Source organism: Pseudopipra pipra, chromosome 3 (assembly GCF_036250125.1).
Source record: "Pseudopipra pipra isolate bDixPip1 chromosome 3, bDixPip1.hap1, whole genome shotgun sequence".
Taxonomy (NCBI): Eukaryota; Metazoa; Chordata; class Aves; order Passeriformes; family Pipridae; genus Pseudopipra; species Pseudopipra pipra.
Genome location: NC_087551.1, coordinates 71,029,088 through 71,051,431, shown reverse-complemented (window position 1 = coordinate 71,051,431; position 22,344 = coordinate 71,029,088). Strand labels below are relative to the sequence as shown.

The following is a 22,344-nucleotide window of genomic DNA, read 5'->3' as shown; positions in this document are numbered from 1 at the left end:
GATAAGTATAAAAAAAAATTAAAATCTAGATGTATTTGCATACCATAGACACTTCAATAGAGTTTTCTAATACTCCAAAAAGAAAACTCTCCCAGTACTTTACCTCTTCTTTATCTTTTAGTGTACAAACATGATATGGCATACATATTAGCATCTGCTCCTTCCGATCTGCAATATAGAGCCACCACCATTCTTGTTTTTCCTTTCAGAAGGGGAAAAAAAACAAGAGAAAACAAAAACACCAGGATTATTAAAGTCATAGAAAATTATGCCCCTGCACTTTATAACAGGTAATTAGGAATTGCTGGTCCTTGTAATACAGACAGAAAGGAGGCGGTTTGTGTTTTGTGGGTTTTTTAAACTCACGGATATGCATGAATAAAATATATAGTAGATACTGTACACTGAAGGCAAACAGATTATCACAAGTGACTGCTGGTCTCCAAAAACTTCATTCCATCTATTTAACTTAAACTACCATGTGGGACATGGAACCACTCCAAAGAATTGTGTTCACTGAGGGTTAATGAGGAACTTAATGCAATATACCACTTCTTTATGTCCTTCTACAGAAATCCAGCCTGGATAAAAATTTCAACATATAAAGCAAGGAACACGTAAAGACAGATAAAGTACTCTTCTCAGTAGTCTTTTTCAGGCAAGCATACTTTACCCACTGCTCCCCCACCCCAAGAAGTCGGAATCTGCCGAAAAATGAAATTTGAACGTACTGAGATTTCACTTCGAGGAAGTGAATCAATATCAGTCAATACTGATTTGTATTTGTAAAGGATGCCCAACAACTGCTGCCTATCACACACAGCTTTCAAAATAGCTACAGGACCCAAAGGTTTTGCCACTGCAGGCACCAAAGCAGAGTTCCTAAATTAAATTGAGTGTGGTCCTTCATAAAAGACAGAAACACCGTAAAAAATAATATTTTTTTCTTCAATTGGAGTCAAATTTTTAAGACTGTCATGCAGTTCAGCAGCATAGACACAATGATTCTCAAATGGGAAAGACAGTTCTTTGGCATCAACTGTTCTTTATTTAAACCCTACACCTTTTTGGTTAACCCTCTGGCACTCATTTTAAGCAAAATCCACCTTATTGTAGTAGAAGCCGAAACCTTGTTGTTGCAAAAAAGCTAGTTTAGCACTGCAAAGCAATTTTCCATTCCTTTATCTCCTCAAGTCTTTTTTTTAAACAAGTGAGAATAGCGGGGGCATGAGGGGGAAGACTTCTTCATAATGAAGTATTTCAGTAGATAGGTAATAGCCATAACAGCATAATCTTACCCTTCAGGGGAAAAAGGGGAAAACACACACTCCTTTTACACAATTCAAATGTCCATCTGTGTTCCAAAACAATTTTTATCCACCCCTGATGGTTTGGTAACTGATCACATCTATAACAGACTGAAGCCCTCAAAAGTGAATGTCAGAACAGTTACAAATCAAAGCTCCAAACCAGGAGGGCAATTTTTACATATTTACACCAAAACCAATCAGGTAGTTGCTTCAGTGTCACATTAAACGTGGTTATTTTGTTTAATTTTTAATCTAACAGCATTAGGAGGACTGAATGAAAGGATACAGTGGACTTTAACACCACCACTGAGATTCTTCTAAATTCCATGGATGGGAAATAAATGCTGTTAATATGTAGAATTTGAAGAACTTTTGTGTCCACTGAAAGAGTCAAAAGTTCAGTAGTTTTAGATATTTTTAAAATTTCAGAAAACACTGTCTGGTGATCTGAAACTTAAATAATGTAAAAATTGAAAAATTACAAAAGATAAATTAACTCCTCTTTTGAAGTGACTAATTGTTATGCTAGTAATAACTATCACAATCTCACTGAAACATTCAACTATTTACAACAGCAAGACACATCAACAACCAAAATACCCTGAATTAGCACTGCTGAGTCCCAGAACACAGAATGTAAAATTAATTCAATATGTTAAATGACCATTTAACAGTGTATAAAAGCAAAGGCAACTGCATCACAGTAAAGCAACAGCACTCCTTCCTGGTTTTGAAACAGGCACTGTGACCAGGACAAAAACCTATTCCTACACTATTTAAGACCACAATATATAGCATTCTAAATTCCTACAATTATTCCAAGTGATTTTCTTTATGAAAAGTCACCTCATGTGATTAAAAAGCATAAGTTATTTTATCTGTAAGTTTCAACAGTAAATATATTGTCAATCTCCTTGACAGCTGTAGCAAAGAAGATTCTTATGCAGTTGGAGTGTTTATTTCCTAGTCAAGAGGCCTCTAGGAATAGAAAGATGAACAGTATAAATAGTACAGATGAAAAAGAGCCACAAGCTAGATCCCTTACAGAATGGCTACTCAGCATTTTGGGCCTGTAAAGACTCTCACCAGAGAAAAAAGCATCTGCAGTTGTATCAATGCATTATTTTTTACATTACCAAAACACTGTGCTGACTGGCTATACATTGTGTAGGTTTTCATTACTCCCAATGGCAAGGAATTTTTATTTTTTTTAAGAACAAAAGATCAAAACTGCCAAGTGGATTTTCACAAAAACTGGTAAAAAATAACAGCCAAGGGGGGGAAGAAATAGCAGGGCAAATGACATTCATTGATCTAATGATCAAGGAATCTATACAGTAAACCATTTGGAAGTAAAGCTACTGACCCCAAAGTGCCATTGCTTTTTTACAGAAAGGACAACTGTGTAGGAGTGTCATTTTCCTCTCTCTTATTGGGCGGAATTTAAAGTTTATGCCTGTGAGAATCTGGCAAACTAACAGGCAAGTGGGCAAAATGCCCTTTAACAGATGGGTGCAAGGTTTGGCATGCCAGGGAACCAGTATGTTCATGAAATTGGAACATCAAGGCCAGTTTCTACCTAAAAATGTCAAAACTACAATCTGTGCAGTTTCTGGATCCATGGATTCAGGAGCAAAAGATAATTATTTAGGAACCAGCATAGATTAAAGACACATCTCTGGCAGAGTAATCAACTGCCCCAAAACTTGGATGAAACATCCATAAGGCTGCCCCCTGAGAACAAGTATATTAGGCTCAGCTACAGTCAAACATCTGCAAGTTCTGGAATACACCATTTTATCCTTAACTCTGCATCTCTGAACTGGCCATGACCACAATACGTGCAATACTCTAAATAACAGATGCAAAAAAACCTCCAGCGAGTACGATAGATTTTGTTCTTCGGATGTTGCAGATCAACTCTATCCGAACATGCTCCAACTGCAGCACCACACACAGCTGCATTCAACTTTCATGAAATCCATAAAGAAAAGTTGAAAATTTACAGCTACAGTACCATGAGAGAATACCCCTGTATCTTTCAAGTTCAAGCATTCAATTCAGCCCTAGAATTTTTTTAGCAGTGAACTGTATTTAGGTTTTATCATAAAACCCATCTGTAGCTTGGGTAGACACAGCTAAAGCTTATGCAGCTTGGTACAGAGAAAGTATAAGCAAAATCTCAGAAAGAACCCTCAAGTGCAGCAAAAGAGAAATACAAATAGCAACCCTGAGGCACTGGGCATAACACATACTCATTCTCTGAACTTCAACTGGTGACCAAAGCCAGCTGCCTTCGCAGCAAGGAGGTATTAAGACTGCAGCACATTTTACATGATCTAAGGCAGCCAGAAGAGCAAAATGCCAGCACACCTTTTTCTTTTATGCTGGTGTACTTCTGGAAGCTGTATTGAGAGATGGGAGCATACCTAAGTGTCAGGAAAATACAACATTAAGATCAGCCATTACAAAACTAATGTCACAAGACCAGACAGCTCTCAGCTAAGGCCTTCAGGAAAACAATGTATTTGCTTTATTTGTATATCCTCTCTAGGTCCTTAGGAACAGGTCTTGCTTCCCACAGTTTGCTTTCTAATGATTACACTAGGTAAAATCAGCAAGAACAGTATGATCACAAGCATGCAGACAATGGAGTATGCTTGCACACACAACAAGCTTTATGGGGTTTATACATAAAGAGCTCTGGGGACTGAGAGGAGAAAGCAAATATACATAGTATCTTCCTTTTTTCTCATGTTTTACTCTTTTTCCCCATCTCAGTTGTCTTCTTTAAAACACAAGAGGAAGCATAAGCTTTGCATCCTACCTCTGTTATTGGAGATAGCACAATGACAGAGATCCTAGATTAGTTCCCTAGTCAGACTGCAAGGAAACAAAGGAAACCTCTGAACCACTGGCCTGGAAAGAAAATGTAGCCAAATACTCCTTCCTCTTGGTTCCAGTCTGGTCACCCCCAACCAGCTAACTTATTTGCTCAGGACACAAACACCACACTTTGAAAAATCCCATCGTTTCCAAGGTTTTCTTGCTGTAAGGGGTTTTCAGACAACTACTGAGTGGTTTGCTGTTTGTGTAAGTAACAACCGATACATCACAACATACTGAGACACCTGAGTCGCTGCTTTCAAATACATCCCTTCCTCCAATACCCATCCACACCTGAATTTCTACTTTTGAGCTCTACAGGAAAGACTGTTCCACAGTTGGCTTCCACCACTTCCAGACTACATTGTGGTAGAAAGACATAGCTTTGCCAACCAACTCCATCTTCCACATCTGCACACTGTGCTGCCACCACGTTGTTGCACTGAGACTTGAAGTCAAGCAGTAAGCCAAAACAATCTGCTGATTCAAATAACTCCCAAACTCTCCTGTCATTACTGCTAATGGAGGGGTCAGGACCTCCCCCAGTCACAGGGATTTGCAGTTAGATATAGAGTTAAGGGTAGAATACTACTTGCTCTTTATTAGAGCTGTGTTTTCACATCCCATAGCAAAATGACCAAAAAAAAAAAAAAAGGGAAAGAAAAGGACTATAAATTATATCCCTATCAGATTAAAAGCTTTCAGACATAATCTACCTATATGTAACAGATCAGTAGGAAAAAAACCCACTTCAGCATTACTGCTATCAAAAAGGAACCTTAAATTTCATACAAGTTAGCAAGTCTCTGGGAACTGGATAGGAAGAATAATAAATAAAAAGTTTTTAGAAAAGTATCTGAAGGAGTTTAATAGGATTTTATAAGTTAAGACTTTATAAAATTAAATGAGATTTTTTCAAGTATTAGACTTTTTTAAAAGCCCAGTATTTACAGCAAAAATACAAAAAGAACAATTAATTTGTATTATTACTAATTCTCATGTTTTACAACTGTAATGTTTTCTATTACTGACCTCGGGAAAAAAAAGACTGTAAACAGGATGTGTTATCTTTGACTTCGTTTCAAGAAGGGCTCGTTCCTTTCTCTGTATACTTTGCTGTAGTTCTTGCCACTCCTGTCAAAGATAAGGTTAAAGAATAACTGTGCACTAGCCACCTTCTGCATTAAAAAGACAGAAATTTTAGTCCATGAAAATGGTACATGTGCTACACTAAATATGATAAAGGGAAAAGCATGTAGACATTGAGTTATGCAGTACAATCAAAGGCAAAAAACCCCCAAGCAACAGTAAAACTAGAGACCATCTAAGTAATTATTTAAAAAAACAAACAAACAAACAAAAACCCACTCCCCAAAATGCAGATCTGTGGGGCTTGCACACATTCTTCAAAACTCAGTTCTACAGCACTATCTGTAAACACTCACTACCTGAGCCATAAGAGTTCTGATTACAAGTTTGATGTTTCTTTTCCCACCAGAAGCTTATTCTCACTCTGTATGGGACTTTCAGCTGTCACACAAGTCTTCCACTGTAAGACCTGTGGTACAGAAATCATCTACCACCACAATGTCTCATTCTCAATTACAATTACAGTTTCAAATTACTAACTTAACAGTGACTACAGTTTAGTAAGCACGTGTACAAGTTTGTTCAATTACTGCATGCTTGGAATGTGCACTATGCAGCATGCAACAGCCACTGCCTGTCAAGAACACAGTTCAAGGGAGAGACTATCTCACAAAGTCTGTAGCAGCTAGTAATCAAATTAAGCTAAAAGAAACACTACAATCTTTTCCTGAAGTTCAGCCATTTTTCTCATGTCATTTAAGTTTTCTGACTATGCTGCAAAGACCCTTCACTACTCTTTCTGAAACAAACTTGTAGTGACAAAGCTCTTACGCCACAATGAGATCTGAAAACCTCTGGAGAACTGGTATTACTCCTTCATCCTAGCGTTCCCTGGCCTGAGGGGATGGTAAAGAATTAAATGCATCTTCTGTCAACCCCAGAGGCAATATTACCCTACAAGATAAAGTAAAGCTTACAGCTTCATCATCTTTGTTTTGCTTCTCGTCTTGTTCTCTATCAGAGTCTCTGTCACTTCCATCTTCTTTTTCACTTTGAGAGTCCCTGTTTGTTTCTTCTTCTTCAGAATCACTTCCTTTATCAGAGACCTCCTCCTCTTCTTCCTTCACAACAACTTCCTAATGGGAAAGAAAAAAAAAGACAATGCCTCTAACTTAGTATGCATTACTGTAGTACACAGCATTCATAGCACCTGTCCTAGGGCCACACGATCTACACTCTTCTTGTATCACAGAGTTTGTCTACAACAAAGGTTAATCCTTCTCACACCACGTGCTAAGAGGAGGAAGGAAGCAATTTTCCTTCTCCTTATGGTACCCACAACAGGAATAGGAGAAAACAGTGTTTGATTCCTGGATTGTTTGCCCCATCCCTGGAAGTGTTCAAGGCCAGTTTGGAAAACTGGTCTAGTGGGTTGCATGCCTGCCCATGTCAGAGGGGCTGGAACTAGATGATCTTCAAGGTCCCGTCCAACCCAAACTGTTCTATATGACTCTGGGACTGCATTTCAAGAAGTCTTAAGAAAAATCACAGAGAGCTTAAGAAAGTACCTACAGCACAGCCCACGAGGTGGAGAAAACACCATACAGTGGAAACACAAAGGTAATAATTTATCAGAAGAAAGTTTCATTGCAGTTTTTTCCTTTACAGGAAAAGTAGAAGTTACAGAACAATTCACCTTACAGAAGGCAGCATAACAAGAACTAATAATAAGAAGGGACTACGAAGCCAGATTTCTGAAATAGTTGAGCACAATTTTCAGCAGGCCACTGAAACCGTGGTGGTTCCCTAATTACTTTACTAGTTATTTTTAAATGTAAAGAAAACAAATGCTATTTTAGAAGATACACTTCACAAAAGCACAAACCGAAATGTAAGAGACAGATACAAAACCTGCCTCAGAGTAGCAGTGATAAACTTAATAAAAGTAAAAATATCATTGAATCTATGAGCTACCCCATTAGCTTGCTTTTGCTTCTGCTGTTTCGGTGGTTGCAATGAAGGTGGCACAGGTTTCTTTTTCAATGGCTTCTTTTTCTTTGATTTCGAAGCTTTCTTGGTGCCCTTATTCTTTTGCTGCCATCCTTTGCTCTTAACTTTGTTGACATCTCCTTGCTGTAGGAAAGCAGTATTTAAAATATTTATTCTGTTCATAAGATTTCTGGCATTCAACTGTAGTTTAAGCAATTTAAGCTGAGAAACAAAATTAAAAGGCACAGCTCAAGATACACTTCAGGAGGCATTTCTGAAAAAAAATGCTTGAGAAGTACACAATTAGCAACTCAAGATCTGAAAGAAAGTTCTCTTTAATTAGCAAGAGGAACATTCACTCTTCACTTACCCCTTCTTCTGTTGGTTGCTCTTCCGCTGCACATATAGACTGTTCCTTTTCAAACACTTCCTGGTTAGAGAAAGATGTGAAAACTACTAATGCCTCTCTGTACCAAAAGAGCAAATTATTATTTTGTATTTGAACTTGAACTAAATCAGATTAATCAGGTCTGAGTCTTTTACTCATTATGGCAAATTCTTTTATCAGTGACAGACACAACGGGGGACTAACAGATCAAAATTAAACACTATTTCAAACATTTGGTCTCAGATTTTTCCATCACTAGTATTATAAAGAAACTCAGTAGCAACATGTCACCTCGTTCAAAAGAATCTACTTGTTTTATAAAGCATAGAAATACTATATCACAAAAGCAAGCAGTAGTAAAATGCTAATTCTGCTCCAGTTGTCAGAGCATTAAAAACTTCAACAGCTGCTCTGTTACTGAGGGACACAAAACAACAAATCAAACTAGAAATATGAAACATTAAGACACAGCACAATGTTAGTATTCTGTAGACTAGGACATCTCTATGAAAATGGATCTTTTTCTCTTGCATTTCTCTCTTCAAAACATATATTCCATCAAAAAAACCCACCAAAACCAAAACAGTCATAAGGAGCTGTCTTATATAAAGATGGCAATAGGAGATACCACTGCAAAAAAAAAAGCATCGTGCAAAAGGCTAGCTCTAGTTTTGCAGTTGTATTTCAATGTCAGACTGCCTAGTGGAGGTCACATAGGAAACATCTTAAATGAGTTTTCTATATGCTGTTGGACATCTTCATTTTTAAGTACAGTCCAGTATTCTCATAATTTTCGGGTTCTTTCATTTTTTCATTCCAGCACAGTGATACAGTGCTTTTACATTTTACCTACTGTACCCTCAGCTACCACAGCATGAGCACACAGTACTTTTATAGAGAGACTGTTGGCTGAACTGGCTTGAGTCCGATCTTCAACTGTAATACTCATGGATTGTGTGCCTGACCTTAGAGGCATAACTCAGACTTTCTGTTTACTTAGACAATTATATGATTAGTACAGATGCAAAAAATCCGCACCGTAGTCTTGGTTACGTCAGAGTTGGTTTAGCTCCTGTGCATTAAGGTTTTTTTGTTCAAAGAAAGTACTGCATTTTAAGCTCAAAAATAAGCACAAGTCAGAAGCTTAACTACTAGGGTGTAGTATTATTTTGATTATGCCACACTGTTACCTATTCAGCAGTCCACTTTCTTCAGGTGGCACTGGTGTACTTCCTCTATATTAAGTTATGTATATTCTGCATTCTGCTGGACTGAATTTCTTTCATAAAAGTGTCTAAAACACCCAGGAGATTTGAAACATTATGAGCCCACATAAAGTGAAATCAAATCCTGTCCTAAGGACTTGAGTGAATACTTCATTTTAGTTCAAGAACCAAGTCTCTGAATGTCTCTTTTCCTGTTATTTACAAACCTCAGAGCAGTATCACTTGCCATATTCTTTTACCATTCCCTAGACAACAGCAACGGGTCAGACTGAATTCTGGTTTTATTCCAGGAAAACTTTCTCACTCAGAAACAAAAACATAGGAAGGATTAAGAGCACAAGTTCTCAATTTCAAATCTTAACTTTACAGTTATATTTATAAAACATTATGCTAGCTTGAAAAGCATAAATGCCTGTTTACTAGCATATACCTGCAGTTACCCTGAAAGAACAAATATTCTTAATACTTACTGCCATGGTCTGTCTTGTTAGTGTGACCAGAACAGTGACAAGAGAACCTACTGTAATATTGTTGCTGTCTTCATCATCCAAAACTAGTGTAAAAAGAAAAGTAACACATCTATTAGACTTCTTTAAACCCTTTTTCTCCATTAAACATTGTTTCTGCTACTTCTAAATATAAGCATACAAATCCTAGAATTTTTAACAAAAGAAAATTTCAAAATATTATTTAATAAGTCTCTTACAACCTCAAATATACTGTTAGGAGGAGGGTTGGTAATTCAGCAAACTATAAAACTGCAACACTGAGTTTGAAATTTTAATTGCATGAAAGTTAGAAAATTCAAAGTTATAGCTGCTGTGGGAACCATAACCCTGTAATACTGTGCATTATATATTAAAGCATAAAACTTCAGAAACATGAAATACTGCACATGACCAAAGGGACCCTGTTATATTTGTTCTGGGAATCGTAATTTTCATTTTCCTGACTTTCATAAGATTAACAACTCAATTTCAATGCCACATTAACAATCATGCATTTAATTCTTTTTTTAAGGAGAAGGCAAACGAAAATAAAAGAACAGCAATGATTAGTTTAAGTAAAACATCAGACATAAACCCCGCAGGACAGACATTGAGGAGTTTATATTTCTGACCTATAAACTGGAGGATCTCAGGTTGGAAAGGAATAGTTATATCCCAGGGTAGACATTTTACTTATTCCCTCTCAACTTCTCCCTGAGAAAGCAGTTTTAATATTCACTAGTCTTACATATGTATTTTATATAATGGTAATACTGAGCTAAACAGAAATGCATATGCATTGTTTAATCCTTCATACCACACCTGAGTGCAGCTGTGTGACAAATGAAGACTATGGGCAGAAAAGGAGAGTTTGCCAAAATATGGGAAGGTACTCCAAGACTGAATTTTAAGCAGATTAACAGGACTGTACACAATCCTGTGCTAGTCTTTTGTTTATTTGTTTTTAAAAACACCTACAAACAACATTTAGAAACACCAAGATTAGGAGACATTTGCTTCCTTAACAGGTATTTCCATTAACACTTGCTTCTCACAGAGGACTATGCATAAGGCAAATACAAATCAGGCTACCCAAACAAAGCACATCACATTTTGAATTTGATCAATGCTATCACAGTAACAACATAAACTAGAAACAAGAATTAGAACAACCTTTCAAATACCACACATTTACTAGCACTGATCTTCTACAAAGGAAAGAAGAATGCAGAATCAATTCACTTCCCACTGCAAAGCTCCCTAACATGAACTGCATAATATATTTAATCTTCAGAGGGGGAGAGAATTATACATTCATGGAAACTGCACACAAAAGGTAGCTAAGCATAGCACAGACAAATTCTGCCAGATATAAAAACTATACAAGGATTATCACAAAGGAACCCATGAATATTTAGTCACTAGGGTCTCCAACTCAAAATCTCACAAATGTCTCCTCATGCTGGAGTAAGCTAAGCAGAAATTCTGGAATAAGCACAACTTTTAAAGATAGCTAATAAAAGTGATATTTCAACCAGAATTCCACATTGCTCATGAAATACTAAAACAACAGACAAAATATCTGATAAACTCCTTTAGGAGAAACTACGGCTGGTTTGGGAATCCGTGAAATGTTTCAATGTACTTTACCTCCTCAGACTATAAATTTCATGTACAAGAACCTGCCACTCAAAAAAGTATGTAATTTCCAGGCCACATAAATAACAGTGAGTTGTGTTTCAGCATCCTCTAAAAGCCTACTGCCAACAGACTATCAAAATGTCAGAAGAGTGACATATACAGAACAAAAGCACCTCCCACTCACCCTGTGGTTTTATATCCATAGTGACATATGGAAAGCTGCCAAGGACAGCCATAACTTCTTCATATTTCTTATCTTCTAGGAAGTGCAGTAAATTGCGACGGTCTGAGCCTTTCAAACTCACCAAATCCTGAATACTTTTGATTTTATACTGAAATGAAAAAAAAAAAAGGGAAAGGATGTCATGTGGTAGCATAGAACACAGTCCACAAATAAACTCTTGATAATACACCACTCATGTCCCCACGTTACTAATACTTACACACCACTTGATTTGTTCTTATAAAACACCCCACACCTTAGGAAACTACCAAGCATATGTTTTGAGAAACAATAAACCAAAGAAGTTGCATTCAAACCTACTAAATAGCACTGCTTTGAACATTGATGTGTTCCTTAGTATGTGTCACCCCTTAGAAATGGCACTTTTTAGTTTCTTACAAAACTATTATTTCAGCCAGGTTTTTTAAAAAGTTGAGTCAAGAAATCTTACTAATAGGTTTTTTTATTTAGATAGAGTACTTCAGTGCTTTGAGATTTGTATTAGCAGGAACAGCTGAATAAAAGTTACTTTTTTTTTTTTACTGAACTGGAAATGAATCTAAACCAAATCCTTTTAAGATTTGCAGAGCAGAGCTAAAGGGATAAAACACAGATTTGAACACTTGGTTACCTCACCACTATAAAGGTACATACTTTATTAAAAACAATTTCATGCATCCAGATAGACTGATCATACCTCCAATCTAGGGCACTGTATTTTTGAAGAGCTCAGTGCATGGGAACATGTACAAAAAAGCCTAATAAACTGGTCTCTTCCCTCTTTCAGGGCAAGGACAGATGGAATTATAACACGGTTAAATTCTTGGGTTTTGTACTTAAGTTACACTGCACATGTCAAAAAATACATCTAAAATCGCATATTTTTTACAGTCCCTGTAGTTTAGGGCTGCATTTAAAAAGAGTTTAATGATACCTATAAGAGAATGGTTCTTTTACTTAACCCAAAGGATAACATTACTTGAATATTTAATGAACAAGAGGGATTAAAAAAAAAAAAAAAGGCAGTACCTAAGAATTCTTAGTCTTCACAGTAACACAGAAGCATTTAAACACCCCCTAAGGCTGTAGTTAAAGCTAAACAAAACTTCCATCAGATAAAAAGGATATTTTCAAGATCTATCCAAATTAACCACTGTAATAAAACTACCAGAAAAGTCAACAGCTTCTAGTAGAAGACAACTGCTTGTTTCTAACCAGGCATTTGTAGAAGATATACTGGCGTCAAACCAGCAAGCAGGTCTGAATACAGGACAGGCAGCAAAACAAAGTGAAGAAACACATGCAAGTATTCAAACAAGACTATTCTTTTTCATCCTTAAATTCTACAAATACCAACACTTTCCCCACTACAACTGCATAGCAATAGCTTTATAAGACACCCTCTGTCAAATGGAATGGATCACAAAACCTGAAATACTTCCTACAGTAATTGATTTTTTTTTTCCTTTTATGAACACCTCTGTGTAAGCTTCTGAATCTATTTTCTATCAAAACAGATTAAGAATTATATAAGGCCAAACAAGCTTCCCCTGTTCACCCCCAGCCACGCCGAAAAAAAAACCTCCCAGTAGGATATTCCAGACACATTCTGGAAAAATACTAAATAGGAGACATTACATTGTACTAATAAAGAAATTCAATTTCTTCTGTTTAGGAGGTCAACATAGACTGATCTTTTACACTTATTTACATTTACCAGATCTCTAATCTTAATTTCCACCTCCTAACTGAGAGGGACTTCAAAGAAATAAAAAGTAGACAGATCTAGGAAGTATTGTATTGAATTGCTGCAAAATAAATCTATTTTTATTCTCTTAGCTAATTCATGACCTTGCTTCCTTACAGGAAAGTAGGTACAAGAAGGAGCAGAAAGCACTTTAAGAACTTAACAAGCATCATTTGTAGTTTTATACCTTTTTATGATTGGAAACTCGCCTAAGATTGTCCTCTTCAATGTGAGGCAGCTGTAAAAGGGGAGACTTGAACTGTTGAAGCCCCTGGACTGTCATCTGGGAAAGCTTCATGCAATTTTCCAAAGATCCCAAAGATGGAGCACGGAACTCCCTTTCTTGGGGAGAATGAAACAAACAACATAATTTTAAACTTTTTTTTCTTCTTACACTTTTACAATGTATACTTGTATTATAAGCCACAGAAAACCTTGTTTTCAGTCCCCCAAGCAAAAGAGACATTTAAAATGTTCAGCATAATTAACCAGGCAGCCCTTTTACTCTCACTGCAATCACACAGCTCAGCAGACATTTTCTTCCCTCTACTTAAGTGTCACAACTAACACTAAGAAAGGGAAAGACTTCCATCTCACATTGTCTCAGGGAACAACAGCACACTCTATCTATGCAATTATTACAGATAAAACCTCCACCAATTAAGCAAAAAAACTGCAGCATCAAAACAAACGTGGCTTATATTTGTGTCTGTACACATATGTGTGTCTGTATAATGTGTTTAGCTCTATTTTGTAAGCATATAATTATAGTTTATCATTAAACATTAATCTTTTACAACATAATACATTATTTATAAGATTTTCATCTTGAGAGATGAACATACAGGTAACATTAAAGAAAAAACTTTATGTATGAGTGAAGCTAAGCAGAGCATATTATATTATGTTACAAGGCAGCAAGAACAGCTAGAAAAATATCAAACGCATGACTTTTAGGTTTATTTACAAAGGTTAAAAAGAGTGTTTGAGTAAAGACTTATTTGACTTTCCCTTTAGAAATTACATATAATTATTTTAATATTTTAAAGTACAAAAAGGCCTACATTGCACATAATGGAGATTATTATTATTATTATTATTATTATTATTATTATTATTATTATCATCTGCACATTGCACATAAATGAGGAGAAAGCCCTAGCTAGAACAGAGCAAAAGGAGGCAAAAAAAAAACCAACCAAAAAGACAAGTAGTAATTTAATACTCTTCATCACATCTCCAAAGAAATGAAAAAGCAAAGCAGACACATACTGCTATATAACTTTGTTTGACAACCATCTATTCATGAATAAAACCTCTCATAAACCCTGTTTAAAGAAATCATTTCAGAGTTCCCCTGCAGCTCAAGAGCTGCTGCAAGTCCAGAATTGGCCATGTTTGGGTCATTCTATATATCCTTTACCATGAAACATAAAAAGAAGTTAGATCCTCTTCAGAGAGCCACGCGGAATTTAAGCTACTTAAATCTTTTTCTGACCTTACATGTGGCACATGAAAGAACTGAAGGCCATTTTAAACAAGTATTACAGAAGGCACCTGTAATTTACGATGCCTGTCATTTCATTTAATAATTGGCATATGTTTTCTCCTATACTTAAAAACCTTTTCTGAGAAACAATTAACCTTTGATTACCTTGACTGTTACAGGTATATTCTGCATACAAATATATAAATATAAGCATAAATACAAACGTCTCTGTGTACATACAGAAATACACTCATTTATGTATACAAATACATATATTTGGTATGGACATATTTGGTTGTTATATTTGGGACACTACCACAGGGGCACAGAGGTATCTTTCAATAGATTAATTAGACCAATGGTCAGAAGGAGTATGCCCACTCTGCTAGGGCTGTGTGATCAAGCTCAGCACACTATGAAGGCAATTAGAGTTGCAAATAAAAGTGGATTTACTGACACCTGGGTGAGAAGGCAGACAGGCTATTTTTTACCTGCACCTGACCAAAAGGGTACCAAAGCTACAACTCCTAAATATTTAAGTGCCAATGGCCACGTATTTTGATAAAAAGCAAGTTTAAATTAATTTTAAAACATTTAAAAGAGGAAACATGAAAGGTACTAAATCTGACAAAAAATAAACAACCAAATTTGATGTGTTCAGTATGTTTTCTTCTTCCTTTACACCACTTACTATCTTGCTGCAATTTTTTAAGTAGCTATGAGGGTATGTTAAATGCACATGAAAGATCACTGTTCCCTCTGCACCTGCCCCTCTCCCTTTCAAATCTCCCATTTCTTCACTAATTACAACAAGCTATAAATATAATCAGCTATCAAATGAAATTACATGGCAGGATTTTTTTTGTAAATCTAGAATGTTAGTAAATACTGTGAAGATTATATGCAATGCAAACAGACACAGGAATGGAACTACCTGGCTAGATATATTGGTAACTGAGAAAGATGTAACTTCCATCTTCAGGAAAAAAAAAAAAAAGCAGTAATAGAAAGACTAACCTTCCAACTAAATAACACCACACTTACTTTCCTTCTTACCTATCTTTCACCTTCCCTGTAAATTTTTTGGCTGCTGCTAAGGAAAGTCCCAGGATTTTTTAAATTAAAAAAAACACACTGCAAAACAACTCAATAAAAGAATCCTAAATATTGTCTGACAAACTGGCTTTTGCAGGAAATTTACCTACAGCTTTGAGACCACAGAGCACTAGACAGAGCAGAAAATATTCTCTTTCTTAAAGGATTGACCCATCATCCATATGACAGTAGAAAAATATTTCAACAAAAGTTGGAAAATATTATTTTGGTTTCATGAAAAGAACACAGGTCTTTTTATTTCCTGAGAAGAGTGTAGCCTTTAACATCCCCCAGATGCCCCTGCCATAAAATTAATGCCTTTTCTGTACACATTTTGACATCTCCTGATTGTCAATGTGCACAATAAAGGATGACCTTTAATCTAACGTTATAAAATCATCCAAAGATACAGAATCAGAGAATGGTTTGGGTCGACCTTAAACATGATCTGATTTCAACCCCCTTCCTATTCCACTAAACTAGGTTGCTTAAGGCCCCATCCAGCCTGGCCCTGAACACTTCCAGGGATGGGCCATCCCCAGCTTCTCTGGGCCAGTGCCTTACCACCCTCACAGGGAAGAATTTCTTCCTTATCTAAACCCAATATATGACATCAAAGTAGTCAAACACAAATTTAAATGCAAATTATAATTGCTTGTGAAGGAATGGTATACACCTGGGTTAAACCACAACCTCTACATTACACTGCAGCTTCCAACTTGAATTAAGGAATGTGCCTTGATTGGACAGCTGAACTGATGCCTAACTTCTCTGCAGAAGAGAACATTCTATGTTTTTGGCAGTGAAATCCCTCACTTGACAACACAGCTATCTACTTATCATACTTAAAGATGATCTCAAAGAAGCCATGAAAATAATTCAGACCTGCTGATTATCAGTCATCAGTTAACTGCCACAGAACAGTGGTTGCAAGCAATGGATGCCACAAAGCAAAGTGCCAAGATGGTGAAAAGTCATCCCAAGTGCTTTTCTTCAAAAGACTGGATTACAAAGTATTCATAAATGGATGCAGATACAAAAACAATTCAGGGTATTTGAAAGACACAAATGCAGCACAAAATGAGACTCCTTATCCCACCACCAATTTAGGTTTCACGAAGTAAGATCTGCCCCCAAAATTTTTCTTTAGATAGTATTAACACATGCCATCATCTTTGTATTTTCACAGATCAGGTCTGCTGAAAAACTACGGCTACTTATAAAATGTGATAACTTTTTGTACCATGTTAAGGCTGATTTAAGTGAAAATTAAAACTAACCCCATAAACATCTGCAGTAAAGTTTTAAGCTACTTAAAATTATGCTGGCATATACACGAACTTAAACAAAATAGTCTCTCAAAAATTTTAAAATCTAACTTCAATTTTACTCATATCATAAAAAATAATCAAAACAACCACAACAAAAAACAAACAAACAAACAAACAAAAACAGAAAAAAAAGGAAACAAACCCAAATCCATCCCAACAAAAAAAACTAAACAAAACCAAACATTTACAATTTCCAGTTGTTTCCCAACAACAGTTAGCAGGGCAGCAAAGTTCTCTCTACATGTAAAGTCATCAAAAATAGGGTCAATGTGTTACATTTGCTAAGTGATAAATAGTAAAAGCAGTGATTTTGCTTTAGATCAAAGACCAAATTTCTGAATACTGCCTCTTTCAAACTTCGGAAATAATGTTGAGAAAAGCTGTTAAGAAATACCCAACAAGTCCTCCACTATACCTATGATACATTCCTACTTTTTTTCCCAAATCTACCGTACATAATGACAGCTATAAATTCTCTTCCACTTTCACAGACTCACTGAGGCTGCAAGAGATCATGATGATCTCTAGAAATTGTTAGCAGTAGAGGTTGTTCAGATTTCGTTTATAAATAACCATCACTTCCATTTTACATGCAAACAGAAAATTAGTTTACACTACTGTCTTCCAAAAAACTGTTTCTTTACTTCAATTTACTCTAAAATCTAAATTTTCTGGAACTTTAAAGCAATTTATTAAAAACACTGCATCTATAAATGATCATTTTACTCTCATATTAAAAAGCTATCTCCATGTACGTTCAGAACTAGAGGAGAAGAACACACCTACTTGGAGGTCATTTAAGTTGCAAGGTATATCATGTATTCTGTACTACGCTCAGCATCTTATTTCAGCTTTTAGAAGAACTACAGGTATTTTTAATTTTTCAAGACTTCCAGTTGCATAAAATAAGCTTCTGGCTGTATTATTTTGGTTTCATTTTGCACAAAAGAAAACAAGCATTTACAAATACATACATAGTTCATCTTAAAAGACATCTTTCAGAGCTTTGAAGTATTTTACAGTATCAAAGGTTCAAGTATTTTTATAAAGTACTATACAGACCAAAAAAGGCACACCTACATTTGACACAACATCCTTATCTGCTCGTGTCCCCTCTCACACTTTATTTTGTTAAGAAGCCCAACTTCCACCACCACTTGCAGTGGTGCTAGGAAATATCTTTCCCAAAACTGTTCTTGTTAGGAGGCTATTAACGCTCATTAAAGGAGTTTTAGTCTAGTAAAGTTCAACCAATATGTACTGTTTGACAGCAAACAAAATGGTCAGTGGTTTGGGGTAAAAAAAAAGCCTTGCCTATCTTTGTTGCAATAAAGGAATGATATCCAAGTCTTTGCTTCTTTACATTGCAAGCAACTACCTTCAGAGCAATTGACCTTTTACATTGAAAAGAAAAAAGCTTAAATATTACATTTCAATTAAATTGTAATGTCTATGGCAATTACAGCTTATCACCTGCCCTACAAGTTCAGAGTAAAACTACATAGCAGGCTAAATGGTATAGAATCCTGAAATGGAGAAATATGAGCAACAAACAATGAAGTAATTGCAAAGAAATGATCTAAAAAAGAAGTGGCACTCGCAAGAAGAGGGAAAAACTGTAAAAGTGCAAATGGAAAGATGGATGAACACAGGTCTTATACTAAGTGCTTTGCTGCTAAAAATGCATCAGATCTTTAAGAAAACGTTTTCAATTGCATTTAAGGAGAAACTTTATTGAATTAATTACATGCAGAACACACATACTCAGGATTTCAGAGCAAAGCCTGGCAGCAGCAGCAGCATTTCAATCCTCAAAATAGGGAACTCTCTCATTACAATAAAAGGAGCAAAAGTGCATTTAGGCATTTCTAAATATCACAGGTTAATTTTCCCACAAGAACCAAAGACTTTATGAAGTATTACAACGAAGAAACATATTTACTGGTTTTAATTATAGTTTCTTTTCTTACCTTCCCGGCTTCGAGCCATTATTATTAGTTGGCAGATCACATTAATCATTTCTTGAAGTAGTGCAGGACTCTTTTTAAGGATAAACTGCTGATCTGCAAGATAAAACTGGCTGCAATTATGCTGTACTACTTTACGGGGAAAAAAAAATTAGACAGTTTACATGAACTGGACATTTAATGGTGTGGTCTTCACTCCTACTCATTCTTGTATTACTGAAAATACCACTTTATGCTCACTGACACATCCATCTGCAGCATTTCTCCACAAAACAGGAATAAGCAAGTGCTAAGAGAAAACAAATATTGTATACCAGCTTCCACACCAAATGAAGAAATACTTAATAGATCCTACTAAGAAAAGCAACAGGATGGCATTGACAATTTACCAGTCATACTAAAATAGCATGAATTCTCTAAGTAATCACGAGTTAAAAGAAAGAATTTTAAATTTTAAGCAAAACACCCATTTGGGGAAAAACATTATTTGTGAAGGAGCAACTACTTTTGAATACAGTTCTGTGAAGCTGTAAGTACAAACAGTAACTAAGTTGGCAAGGAAGATGAGACATTTTTCATGACTACGTAAGACTGATTATTTTTCTTTTGAAAGAAACTGAAAAATTTGAACCAAAGCACCTTCCCTGTTTTGCTCGGGGGTTTTTTGTTTGGGTTTTTTTTATTTGCACTAAAATGTAGAACATCTCTCAGCCTAAAACAATGACTTTCATGGTTTAAACTTAAGAACTGCACTTAGGAACATTACATTTTGAATATTTACAAGTACAAAAAATTCCAAAACACAAACTGAAGCTCTCAGGTAACTATTAGATAGTTCTCATCTTATCATCTTTGTTTCACAGAGTGGGCTAAAAAACGCCAAAAACACACATGGAAATGTTATAGAGAGCAGCATTATGCTTGTCTTGGATTTCTTTGCTCTGAAAAGCAAAAAAACTTCATTTGTTTTACCTTTTCCCTATTACAAAGATAAAAAAAGTTTATCTAAGCCATTTGCAGCCAAAGGCATTAAAAAACAAGATATCAGTATTACAGGGCTGCCATGAGAACGAGTAAATGCTAAGTAAATGTTCCAAAGAGTCACTAAAGTTGAAAAACTAAGTACCCTGCATATAGGCTATTAAGCAGAGATCCATTCAACTCTTTAATGGACAAGAATCATAAGTACTGTAGCATGCCACATCTTGCTCTGTTTCCAACAATATCTGATTAGGGGAAAAGCCATTACCTTCTTCGAGGACCTCAGGAACTTTTATCCGGGCAAGATGAGTCAACAACAGAACTCTGGCTTTCAGACTGTAAGGGCAGGTGAGAGGAGGCTCATTCTTCTTTAAATTTATGCCACCAATTTCTCTGATTAGCTAAAATAAATAGTCAAACACAAACAGCTATTTTGTTGCTAAAGAGAAGCAAATACAAGACAGTTTACAAGGAAAAAAAAGATATGTTCACAAAAGCAAGCCTTTAAGTAACTTTTCCCTGGAAATTTCTGTAGAGAGAAACATTTACCCTTTTTATTCACAACCCAGCTCCACAAAGTAAAGAAGTGTCTTTATATGCATTGTTTCAATGTGGAAATGAGGGGGGATAAAAGGGGGTAGTAAGAAACTTATCTTGAATAGCTTTAAGTAAATTTGTATTGGTAGACAAATATTTTTTAAATCTCAACTTATTGCCAAGGTTTACTAGACTCAACCATACTTCTAAGGTATTTACATTAAACTCGATACACACAAGCAACAGCATGACCTTGAGACCTTTCACCCATCTAAGACACAGCAAACCTCCCCAGAAACACTCTCAGTTATCACAGGAAGGAGGTTTATAAGCCTGAAATCCCTTAGGCTGAAGATCAAGTATTTTAACTTGCTTATAAACTGCACCAACTTGAAAAAAGCGTGGTGTTCTTTATTCAGGATGACCTTTCTTGATCCCAACCTGACCAAGACCCACAGCTCAAATAGGTCTGAGTAACAGGAGCTTAGATAAAGTAGCACCAATATATGGCCCAGAAGTTTCACTTTTTAGGTCAAAAGGTTACCTGAGGAGAGATAGAGATTTCAAAATCTCCAGCCAAGAAGTCTGGGTATCAACAGCTAAGCTACAATAACCTTTGACCAGTCTTCCTCACTCTTGAAAAAAGATCTTAAGAACATCCTGGTATAACACTAGACCAAGAGTAGTAAAACTTTGATAAGAAAACTTTGTAAAAACTATCAATACTTGGTTGAGGATAAAATAGTGAAATAAAAATGATAAGAAAACTTTGTAAAAACTATCAATACTGTGTTGAGGGTAAAATAGTGAAATAAAAATGGCAACAATGATGATGGCCCCAAAAGCATACACTAGCAAAAATTATTAGCAATACCCTTCTGTATTGATGCTTCAGAGAATCGTACTGCCATATATTCAGAAAAAAACCCCAGAACATAGATGACAGTGATTACTGGAGCTTTAGAAAGGGAACAAAATCCAATGGTATAAAATGCAATAAATGTGCATACTAACAAGAACTGCAGCTCAAAGACAGAAGCCTGTTAGCTGGAAAACAGAGACACCCTATGACAAGGGAAATCCAGAAAATGTTGAGATCCCCCTCTAATTGTATTAACCACCATATGAAACAGTTGTGGACAACAGTATACTGAAAGCTATTCCTTGCAGAAATACAGGAACAGTATTCGATGCCACTGACGAAGGCACTGCTAAGACTTCACATAGAAAACTGTGGAAAAGTCTAAGCAAATTAAAAATAATGTAAAAGTTAGAAATATATTGCCGGGGAACAGTACCCCTTTCAGCATGCAGTAGGAGGAGGGAAATAAAGACCCTTTTGGAACAGAGGGGAGTAAAAGACAGCAGCTTTTCCAGTTTAGCAAAATAAAGACAAAAAGATAACTAATGGGCTATTGCTTCTGTCTATAGATGCATTGAGGACAGACAGCAAGAATCATTTTGAGTCCAGAATAGTGATGATAGAAACCAAGGCTATAAATTGGTCACAAACAAGACTCCTAACCACTAGAATGGCAAGTTCTGGAATAGCTTCTCAGCAGGATATGGTTATAGGAGACTTGACTGCCTTTTAAATAATGAATGATTAAATGTAAAGGGCTTGCAAAATGCCAGTGCTTGCAACAGCATGGGAAAAGAACTGATGATCAAGGTGATCTTTTCCAATCTTTTGCCACGACTGCTGAAAAACCTCACCTTTCCATTTCCTACTCTTCAAGTCTACAGCATCATAAAGAATTTGTAAAAGAGACAAAGACAACTAAGTAAAGAGGTATCTCAGTCTATTTTCTTTATGTTTAGGTCATGAAAATATGTTTACAGTAAGAAAATTCAATTGTGTGCATAAAAGGTTACATCTGTGAGACTACCTCCCCTCCTTTTGCCAATTCAAAACATTTTCATTGGAGCATTTGGATACTGTGCTTTAAACTTCTTA

The 22,344-nt window shown here is 35.9% G+C and overlaps 1 protein-coding gene across 1 annotated transcript in view; it reads right to left on the bottom strand.

Moving 5' to 3' along the window:
• Positions 1-22,344, bottom strand: part of SEC63 (SEC63 homolog, protein translocation regulator) — a 60,682-nt gene that overhangs the window by 2,551 nt on the left and 35,787 nt on the right. Inside the window, exons 10-19 of the mRNA XM_064649830.1 lie at positions 20,119-20,251; positions 18,873-18,965; positions 13,175-13,329; positions 11,202-11,349; positions 9,359-9,441; positions 7,645-7,704; positions 7,260-7,418; positions 6,263-6,421; positions 5,229-5,330; positions 104-202 (exon numbers count right to left, since the gene is read on the bottom strand). Coding sequence (XP_064505900.1) covers positions 104-202; positions 5,229-5,330; positions 6,263-6,421; positions 7,260-7,418; positions 7,645-7,704; positions 9,359-9,441; positions 11,202-11,349; positions 13,175-13,329; positions 18,873-18,965; positions 20,119-20,251 — 1,191 coding nt within the window. The remainder of the gene's footprint in view (positions 1-103; positions 203-5,228; positions 5,331-6,262; positions 6,422-7,259; positions 7,419-7,644; positions 7,705-9,358; positions 9,442-11,201; positions 11,350-13,174; positions 13,330-18,872; positions 18,966-20,118; positions 20,252-22,344) is intronic.